We start from the raw sequence: 10420 nt of genomic DNA, 5'->3' as shown, positions 1-10420 counted from the left end.
ACCAACGTTTTGCAAATGATCAACGATAAAAATAGGTTCAAATTCTATCAAACAACCAACGATTTCTCGTTGGTCGTTTAATCTTTGTCTGCTATTACAGTAAAAGATCATCATTTTAAATCCGAATGATCTAACGATATTTCGAACGATAATCGTCCCATGTAATAGGGCCCTTACTCCTTCTTTATGTTGTGTTCTTCGATGTTGGGTGATGCTACCCTTCTATTCTCTATGCTGGTGACCATACTCTTCCTCTGTTATGTTGGATCCTTAGTGTTGGGTGATGCTACCCTTCTATTCTCTATGCTGGTGACCATACTCTTCCTCTGTTATGTTGGATCCTCAGTGTTGGGTGATGCTACCCTCCCATTTTCTATGTTGATGACCATACTTTTTCTCTACTAAATTGGTTTCTCAGGTGGCTGTGTTGGATACCATGACCTTTATTTTCCCTCTACCCAGTTACTTTGGGGCATACAGGAGCTTTACTGGTGGACAATCTCGGTCAACCTCATTGTCGGATTTGATATTTGGAAATTTCAGTCTGTGTGTCTTCCGTGAGTGTCCCAGTCCCAGTTGACAAGCACAAAGATTGTCTGAGCCCCCATATAAAAGAACACAATAAGGAACGGGAAAACAGTTTGAGAAGAATGTTTTTATTTCGGCACATTATACCTGAGCCTGCCTGGCATCTGCACCGCCCCCTACAGGAGGAAAGTGCATGTACAATGATTGAACGGATCACATCCAAAGCTTCTTATACAATTCTACCTTTACATTAAATATCCAATCACACCAGACAATAGACACATTATCTTAATCACCATATAAAGCAGAAGACGTTCGCACATAGTAGTCACTGAGTGTCAGCTCTGCAGCCCACCCCCAACTCTCATACAATGAATCCATCCCTGGAATCCATGTCAGTAGTAATAAATCAGTGCTCCTACAGCCGCGGTAGGATGTGCTACACAGAGCTCAGAATAATACAGCAAGTGATTGGTCACAATACACAGAGGTTGTGGCAGCAAAACTGTGGAACTACAACTCGCCAGGGTCGCAATCCATCTACATCATGGTCATAAATCACTGTCTACTCTTGGGTCATCTGGGTTGTGTAAAAAACTTAAGAAACTTTGTGCTTTTCGATTCTCATATCTGAGTGTAAACAACAAATGTCGTTCATTGTCTGAAAACCAAGGATGAAACCCCAAAGCCACCCGGATCCAGCGCTGCTCACAATGCTGGGGCTTTGTTACAGTGTATCAGTATAGATGAGCCACCAGGATAAGAGAGATTTGTGCTGCTGCGATCCTGAACACGGTAGCACTGCTCTTGGTCCTGTCCTCTGGCTGATATCCTGCACTGATACACTGTAACAGCTCCAGCAGCAGTGTCAGCCCAACGCGGGGTCAGGGTCAGTCTTTGAATGTAAACAATTGTCGACAAGATCCAGAAACTATCAAGTAATAAAGCACCAAATCTTTTAGGACAATTCCACAACTTTCTATTCCATTCCATAATGACTGGACCAGCCCTAATTTTCCACATTTAAATTTCTAAAATCCCCTGTATACTGCTCTGTTGGAATAAATGCTATGTATACTGTATCTGTTGGTTCCCTCTAGAATCCTATCAGCTTATATACTACAATACTACAGTGCAGGAACATCTGGCGCCACCAAATGCAACCAAGACCAGCAGAACGGCCCTCCTGCACCACATGGTAGTGAATCCACCACCAGCTCTGACGGCTTCACGTAGTGTTATAAGACTGGATCCTTCCTGTCTGTAAGGCCTCACATAGTGTTATAAGACTGGATCCTTCCTGTCTGTAAGGCCTTGGGTTTTGTGTCAGGAAATCACCATCATTCACAGGTTTTACATACTGCTAAGAAATATACACAGCTATTTACACATGGTAGAAAAACAGGGAAACGGTCAGTGCTTCATCCTGCAATGTGACTCCACGCGGCCTCCACCTCGAAGTTCTCTCCATTATCTGTCCAGTAGCGGTCAGCTTCTTCCCATCTAGTTAATAAATTAATGTTGAGGCGCTGTAGCAGGTCAGCTATGTCAGGAAGCTCTGAAACTACAAGTCCCAGCACATCACAAACATGATGGGGCTTGTAGTTCCAGAACTGCACCATATGGAATGTTACTGCAGGTAGACAAGGAGGTAGGGTAGTAGTCAGCGCCCCTTCCAAACATCGTAGGCACAAGTGAAATCATTCTTAGGTAATAGGGCAGAGGTCAGTACCGTTTCTGAAGGTCCAGTTCATTCACAGGTTCCTCCTGTTCCATGTAGTTTCTATCTAGTGATATAAAAGTTTCCATGACAAAAGTCACATAAAAGTCGATATTGGAGATTTCCACATACAACACCAGTGGGAACTGGTAACACACAGGACCCTCATTATACAAGAGGTGTTATTGGCACTAGCTGGAAACACCTTAATCACGACTATGGTCATTTCTTAATAAAAGTTCCTAACTTCCCCAGCAGTTTCCCCACTTTCTTATCCTTCGAGTCATCCTCATTCTCCTCCACTTGTTCTTCCTTTTTGCAGAATACTTCAAACCTACTGTACACTCGTTTTTCCTTCCGGATACTCTCCATGCGCTTTAGCAGGTTATCTCTATCCTCCGGAGAGGTTGGGGAAGGCCGTGAGAATCTGCTTCGGCTGAGAAAGCTTCCTGACCGGGTGAGAGAACCGGATTCTGGACTGCTGACCTCTTCTGCTTTGGTCTCCGTTGAGTTGGCAGTGGTCATCTCTGAATCATTGCTGGTTATAGCCTGAGACTGCTTGGCCATTTCCGCCCTATTTTTCTGACTATTGGCGGATATCTGCTCCAGGATCACCTTGGTGTCATCCCGTAGGTTACTACTGAAAATAACATTTGAGGTTGAAGATGACAGCCTGGACTGAGAAGTAGATGTGGGTTTGGGTGGGGAAGATGCTAGTTTAGTGGTCTTGTCTTCAGGCTCCACCACTAGCGTTGGCTCTGAAATCTCAGTTTTAGACAGGCGTCTGAAGGCACTATTCTGTTTCTCTACTTTAGCTGCATCAGAAACTGCCTCTTCTTCTGCCTTCTTCTCGGTTTTTGACTGAAGAAATTGCTTGAGCCTCATGGACCCTCTCCGGATGAACTCCATAGGGGTGGGTTCCGATTTTGATAGTTCTTCCTCTGATTTGGTTAAAGAGGTGGTGGGGGAAGTGATGACAGGTGTCGGGTTTTGGGACATACTTTCTAGAGCATTTCCAAACATAAGGGCAGGGTTTGGTTTGCTTACTAGCTTTGGCAATTCAACCTCTGGAGGTTTTGGCGGGTCTATAATTTCAGTGATAATAGGGCCACTCTCTTTTGACTCCAGGAGAGCAGCCATGTTGCTATCTATTGTCTGGATGTTTGATACCCTTTGCTCGACTTTTGTAATGGAGCTTGCATGTCTATCTTTGCCAAAAATATCTTGGAACTGAGAAGTGACTGAAGACCGATACTGCGATTCAAGAAGTGTGCGGCTAAAAGAATCTTTGTCTAGAAGTTTGGACTCCAGGGATTTATAAGCCATGGTTTCAGTAGTGTTCTTTTTCTGGCCATTCTCTGTCTCCTCATGAATGACTTTAGAGGCCGCTTTGGCTTGCATTACAGAGGTCACTTCATTGTCTTTGCTGCCGCTTCTGTACTTCTCTAGGATCTCGGCTACCTTGGATGAGGTCTTTATGATCTCATTCTCTTTTACCACCTCACTTGTGTTCTGTTCCTTCTGAATAACTTGCACGGCCTCAGTGGTGGAACCATGCTGCTCCAGTTTAGAGTTGCTAAATATAAGTGATGATCTTAAACGGGAACTTCTTTGAATCAAGGGATTAGTCCGTGACCGGAAAGAATCATGTCGTGATAAGAAGGAATCTTCTTTCTCCTTCTCCAACAAGGCCACCTCTTTGCTAGTGTCCCCTTGCATAGTGGCTTCACTAACCGTCAATAAGGGTTTATATGGGGGGATGGGATCAATAGAATACTTTGCCATGGTTTCATTTGGAGGTAAAGGTTTTTCCATAGGTACTGGAGGTTCTTCAAAAGGTTCTGAATCTGCGGTTATCATCATTCCTTCTTCCTCTTGATCTGGTTGAATTCCACTCAAGTATGAGGAGATGCGCCAGCTCCGTAAACCTTGCTTGTTTTCTTGAACTTTCTTATCTGCATCTTGGTCTTGGAAAAACTGCTTCTGCTCGGAGCTTTGCTTTTGTGTGGGGGATATCTGACACATAAACTTCTGACGCCCTTGTGATCTCTGACCAAATCTCCCTTCGCTCCCGAGCATCACCTGGTCCGAGCCTTGTCTAAGCTCTCGAGAGGAGTTGGAGGGGTTGTAGCCCAGCCTTGTGTGTGGGCCCTCAATAGCAAAATTACTGTCTCCTTGTAAAGTTTTGTAAGGAGGAAACCTGGAATCCACCTCATCAGCTTCTTGGAAACCCTGACGGTTTCCTCGAATCTTCTCGAAAAGTCCTTGAGTCCGTCCAGTACGATCCATTTGTATAAACTGGCTTTTCTGGAACTGACTTGACTGAAAGCGGTACTCATTATTGTCAGTGTTCATATACATTTGCCTGGCGTACTGCTTGGAAGCTGTGTAATTCTCAAAGGTGCCTTCTGCAAAGCTGTGCCTCTTAAAAGCATCAATGTCTAAGTGCTTGTTCTGCATGAAGGACATCTGCATTTTATCCATGTGCATTTGCATCTGCATTTGGTCTGGAGCCCTTGGTCCATGAAATCTCATGCCACCACCAGTTTCCATGGTGTGTCTCATCATGTCTTCTCTGCGAAATGACTGAAGAAAATGGCGGTCGGGATCTACACCAAAGGAGTTGAAGGAGTTCTGGGAGCTGTCATCTCTTGGGTACATGAAGTGAAGCTTTCGATCAAAGAAAGGACGCTGGCCGGCAAATGGCACCATTCCCATGAAGGGTTTCTCCATCTTGATCAAAGCATTCTCAGGGGGAATTAGAGGGTCAGACTGTGCAAATAGAATGCGGAACTCTTCATCAAAGCTCGATACCAGTTCTCCTTGAAAGATATGAGCTATGCTGCGGTGGATCTTCTCGAAGGACCACATAAAGCTGTGAAAGCAGAAGAACAAGGACTTAGTCCCAACAGAACAACTACAACAGTCTACAACAAGATACAAAAACAACAGCACATTTATTACTGGGCGATGGACCCCAAATGGCAGCCAACACCATCTCTTGTCGAGAGTTTATAGAATCTGGTGCAGATCATAATATAATATAATGTACAATAAGTTTCTTACTCATTCCTCATCATCTCACCTGTATGTGCCACTCAACACCACTGTACAATCCACCAGCATGAACTTCTCCAGAAGGTTTCCCTTGAACGTGGTGCCCGTTCTGCAGAAATATGTAGGGCCAGAGACAGTCCGCACCCTCAGGAACTGTGAAGAGAGAAGAGATATGTGATGATGATAATAATTATTTGTATAGCACCAACAGATTCCGCAGCGTTTTTTGAAAAAAAAAAATATATATATGTACAATACAGGTTATACTTATATTACATTATACAATAAATAAATTATGCGTTACTGTATATCAAAAGGGCCTAAATGTCATGTTCTGAGCAATGGGTCTAGGAGTCAGGGGAAGGTGTAGGGTGCAAGTACCAAGAGCTTTTCATGGCCACCAAGAAAACTTCCTATGCTATACTTCACCACCAAAACATGGAGTGGCTATTGGACATCTGTCCATCAGCGTCCGCCCTTACAGGACGCATCACTGGATCCTATTCTATAGCAGGTCACATACTAAAGTCCACATCTGATTTTATGGCCATAGGGAACCACAAATTCACATAATCTTTTACACTTAAGCTACGTTTACACGGAACGATAATTCGCCCGATCGTACGATTAACGATGTCGGAGTAACGATTTTTTTTTCATAAGGATCAGCGTTTAGACGGAACGATATATCGTACGGAAAAATCGTTTTAAGACCGCCAGACCGCCCGCCCGCCCGCAGCCCAGCCCGCCCCCCTGCTCGCAGCCCAGCCCCCCGCCCATCCGCAGCCCGGCCCCCCCGCCCATCAAACAGCTCCTCTTCAGCCAATCAGTGCTCCTCTTCAGCACTGATTGGCTGAAGAGGAGCTGTTTGAAATTCCCGGCTCCCCTCTTCAGCCAATCAATGCACTGAAGAGGGGAGCCGGGAATTTCGAACACCTGCTACGCCAAGCAGGTAAGGTATGCTCGTGGCGGGGGCTATCGGAGCGGCAGCGGCGGGGGTGGCGATCGGGGTGTCAAGGGTGCTGATCGACCGGCGGGGGTGGCGATCGAGCCCGCGCAGGGGGCTGTAGGATGCGTGGCCGGGCTGCGGATGAGCGGGGGGCCGGGCTGCGGGCGAGCGGACTTTCGCGACGAACGTTTACACGGAACGATCTGCAAAATTTTTGCGGACGAACAACGATTTTAGAACATGTTGAAAGATCAAAATGAATGATTTCTCGTTCGTCGTTTGATCGTTTGCTGCGTTTACACGTACGATTATCGTTCGAATTCGAATGATAATCGTTACGTGTAAAAGCACCTTTAGTAACAAATTGTGACAATAAAACTTGTATCCAGGTGTCACGTAACATTGACACGAGGACCATGCAGCTGCTGCTGGGTCCCAACCTCAGACTGATCCTATTTCCCTTTACCATGGGCTTCGTGAACTGATAGCACGCCTCCCTTCCTATAACAAACAGCTACAGAGAGGGGGGTTGTAGAGGGCAATGTCGCCCTGGTGGGGGATGACCGCATAAACCAATCACTGTTGCATATGTTACATTCTTGACAGATGCCTGATGGTGCACGTGTCCGATAGACACCATGATAACAAGAAAATCTGCTTCATGGAGGGTCAGAACAGCTGTACGAACAGGTGGCATCTAAGAGGCCTGAGGTGTGGCCACACTGTCATTACGGAACAGGGCGTCACACCAGGGTGGGGAGAGACGGGATGTTTACAGGTAAATACAACCTGGATCCTTATTACATTTTCATTGGTCTGAGGTAGCGAGAGGACAAGTCTGCAAAATGTCCCTTCCTCCACGTTCTGCAGGTTGGGAGGGACGTGAGGTTTAGGTGATAACTCCAGCTGGGAGTCACAAGCCATGTGATGTGTGACCTCCATGTTGTGTCACATTCCTTCCTATATAATCCTGGCACATATAGCCGTCTTGCTGCCGCCATCTTCCGTTCAGTCACTTTGCAGCGCAGGTTATGTCTTATTTGTATAAACGTTTGTTAAAACACAAAACCGCCAAATAAAATCTCCACTAGAAGAACGTCTGCCCGCAGGGGACAACACTCCAAGGAGCGGCCAAGAAGCCGGAGCCACAATACATGTAAATATTTAATAACAGGAGGGAAGATCCAAAAGAAAGGAGAACAGATAGGAGGTTATGGGTAGTAAGGGGACAGAGAAGGAGGAGAGGGGGAAAGGGGAGTCTAAGGGCCCTATTCCACCGGACGATTATCGTTTGCATAATCGTTAACGATTAACGATCTCAAACAACAGCTATTGCAAAAGACCTGAAAACGTTCACTCATTTCCATGGAACGATAATCGTTACTTATGACCGTATTTGCGGTCGTTTTTTCTTCGCTATTTCTTTGCTATTCCGTTCGGATCTACTGCGAACGACATCTTATTCAATGGGAACGATTTGCAAACGTTTTGCGAACGTGCAACGATAAAAATAGGTCCAGGTCTTATAAAGCAATCAACGATTTCTCGTTTGGTCGTTTATCGTTAACTGCATTTTAACCGAACGATTATCGTTTAGATTTGAACGATTTAACGATAATCTGAACGATAATCGTCTAGTGGAATAGGGCCCTTGTGTACAGTCCCTGCTTTCATTCACACTTCCATGTGATACACGTCAGGTACGGCTGAGAATTCTGGGAGGTGACGGACAGCAGCTGCCACTCTGCCCCACCCTGCAGTGTTTACTGATGGTGGAGAGAGGAGATATCCCACCCAGCGAGTGAGAGATAGGCAAGACATCATGGTCACTATCCTCAACAGACGGACAAAGTACAGATTGGCCCAAGAGAACGCCGCTCACATTATTCACTGGATGGATGGAGAAAGTCCTGAGGAGATGGCTCTACAGTAAAAGGGAGGTTTGAGAAGCTTTAGGGCCCCAGTGCAAATCTGGTAAATTCGGTAACAGGTCCCCCATTTCCCATGCTCCTTCCATACTTATGTGCTGACAGGAGTGAATGCCCCCTCTGCACAACTATAGGTGGTCTCACCTCAACAAAGTTCAGGTTGACTCTGCACTTAGACGCCATGTCAAGAAAGTGCTGAGAGTTCACCTCATCCAGGATGATGTAGACTGGAACACGTCGGGCAGCAGCATCCAGGAGGTCGGAGAGAATGTCCACGTCAGTGAAGATGTCCATGACAATCCCGATTACCTGTAATATGAAGGAGACACAATGTAACAGAAACAAAACATACTAATATACAAGAAATATGCGAGGACCCCGAGAACATGGCCTGGTGTAAGCAGCACACACTGGCTCAGCTGGTTGTGAGCTTTAGCCAAGTGTAAAAATCCTTGTTCATTGCCATACATTCCTCCCCGAATAGTGAGGGGTAAGCGGCCGACCAATGAGAAAAATGAGGGGCTGCACAAAGGATCCAGTGACCATTCATACAGCCCTGGCTGCCTGATACAGAGCCGTGTAGTAGGCGGGGTACACGAGGACTCATCTACAAGATTAGCGCTCATATCAGCAGTCATGTGTAACATAGTCCTTAGAGCAATGCTCTGCAGATCACTACAAAAAAGGCAGAATATGCTGGCTAACAGGAAGTTCAGAGGACCAATGAGTCCAGAGAGGTGCGGAGGAGGGGGAGGGAACAGAGCGATGCAAAGGAGGAGGAGGGGACAGAGTAATACAGGAGGAGGAGAAGGAGGGGACAGAGACGTCATCTGGAGGAGGAGGGGAAAGAGAGGTCATCTGGAGGAGGAGGAGGGGACAGAGAGGTCATCTGGAGGAGGAGGGGACAGAGCGATGCAAAGAAGGAGGAGAAGGAGGAGGGGACAGAGCAATACAGGAGGAGGAGAAGGAGGAGGGGACAGAGAGGTCATCTGGAGGAGGAGGAGGGGACAGAGAGGTCATCTGGAGGAGGAGGGGACAGAGCGATGCAAAGGAGGAGGAGAAGGGGGAGGGGACAGAGCAATACAGGAGGAGGAGAAGGAGGAGGGGACAGAGAGGTCATCTGGAGGAGGAGGGGACAGAGCGATGCAAAGAAGGAGGAGAAGGAGGAGGGGACAGAGCAATACAGGAGGAGGAGGAGGAGGGGACAGAGAGGTCATCTGGAGGAGGAGGAGGGGACAGAGAGGTCATCTGGAGGAGGAGGGGACAGAGCGATGCAAAGAAGGAGGAGGGGACAGAGCAATACAGGAGGAGGAGAAGGAGGAGGGGACAGAGAGGTCATCTGGAGGAGGAGGAGGGGACAGAGAGGTCATCTGGAGGAGGAGGGGACAGAGCGATGCAAAGGAGGAGGAGAAGGAGGAGGGGACAGAGCAATACAGGAGGAGGAGAAGGAGGAGGGGACAGAGAGGTCATCTGGAGGAGGAGGGGACAGAGCGATGCAAAGAAGGAGGAGAAGGAGGAGGGGACAGAGCAATACAGGAGGAGGAGAAGGAGGAGGGGACAGAGAGGTCATCCGGAGGGGGGGAAAGGGACAGAGCGATACAGGAGAAGGAGGAGGGGACAGAAAGGTGCGGAGGAGGGGGAGGGAACAGAGCGATGCAAAGGAGGAGGGGGAGGGGACAGAGCGATACAGGAGGAGACGGGACAGAGAGGAGGGGAGGAGGAGGAGGGGACAGAGAGATGCAAAGGAGGAGGGGACAGAGCGATGCAAAGGAGGAAGAGAAGGAGGAGGGGACAGAGAGGTCATCCGGAAGAGGAGGGGGAGGGGACAGAGCGATACAGGAGAAGGAGGAGGGGACAGAAAGGTGCGGAGGAGGGGGAGAGAACAGAGCGATGCAAAGGAGGAGGGGGAGAGGACAGAGTGATACAGGAGGAGAAGGGGACAGAGAGGAGGGGAGGAGGGGACAGAGAGGTCATCCGGAGGGGGGGAAAGGGACAGAGCGATGCAAAGGTGGAGGAGGGGACAGAGCGATACAGGAGAAGGAGGAGGGGACAGAAAGGTGCGGAAGAGGGGGAGGGAACAGAGCGATGCAAAGGAGAAGGGGGAGGGGACAGAGCGATGCAAAGGAGGAAGAGAAGGAGGAGGGGACAGAGAGGTCATCCGGAAGAGGAGGGGGAGGGGACAGAGCGATACAGGAGAAGGAGGAGGGGACAGAAAGGTGCGGAGGAGGGGGAGAGAAC

The 10420-nt window shown here is 47.9% G+C and overlaps 1 protein-coding gene across 2 annotated transcripts in view; it reads right to left on the bottom strand.

Moving 5' to 3' along the window:
• Positions 1 to 640: 640 nt before the first annotated feature.
• Positions 641 to 10420, bottom strand: part of FAM83H (family with sequence similarity 83 member H) — a 34282-nt gene continuing 24502 nt past the window's right edge. Inside the window, exons 3-6 of one of the 2 annotated variants that reach the window (XR_011361595.1) lie at positions 8327 to 8491; positions 5334 to 5458; positions 1842 to 5123; positions 641 to 1798 (exon numbers count right to left, since the gene is read on the bottom strand). Coding sequence is in view for 1 of the 2 variants with exons in the window: in XM_069956943.1 (XP_069813044.1) it covers positions 2471 to 5123; positions 5334 to 5458; positions 8327 to 8491 (2943 nt within the window). In the remaining variant the exon portion in view is untranslated. Of the gene's footprint in view, positions 5124 to 5333; positions 5459 to 8326; positions 8492 to 10420 lie in introns of both variants that reach the window. The other variant, XM_069956943.1, reaches the window with a different exon arrangement.

This window comes from Dendropsophus ebraccatus, chromosome 2, assembly GCF_027789765.1.
Source record: "Dendropsophus ebraccatus isolate aDenEbr1 chromosome 2, aDenEbr1.pat, whole genome shotgun sequence".
NCBI classification, from domain to species: domain Eukaryota; kingdom Metazoa; phylum Chordata; class Amphibia; order Anura; family Hylidae; genus Dendropsophus; species Dendropsophus ebraccatus.
This window is presented reverse-complemented; position numbering and strand designations above follow the sequence as displayed.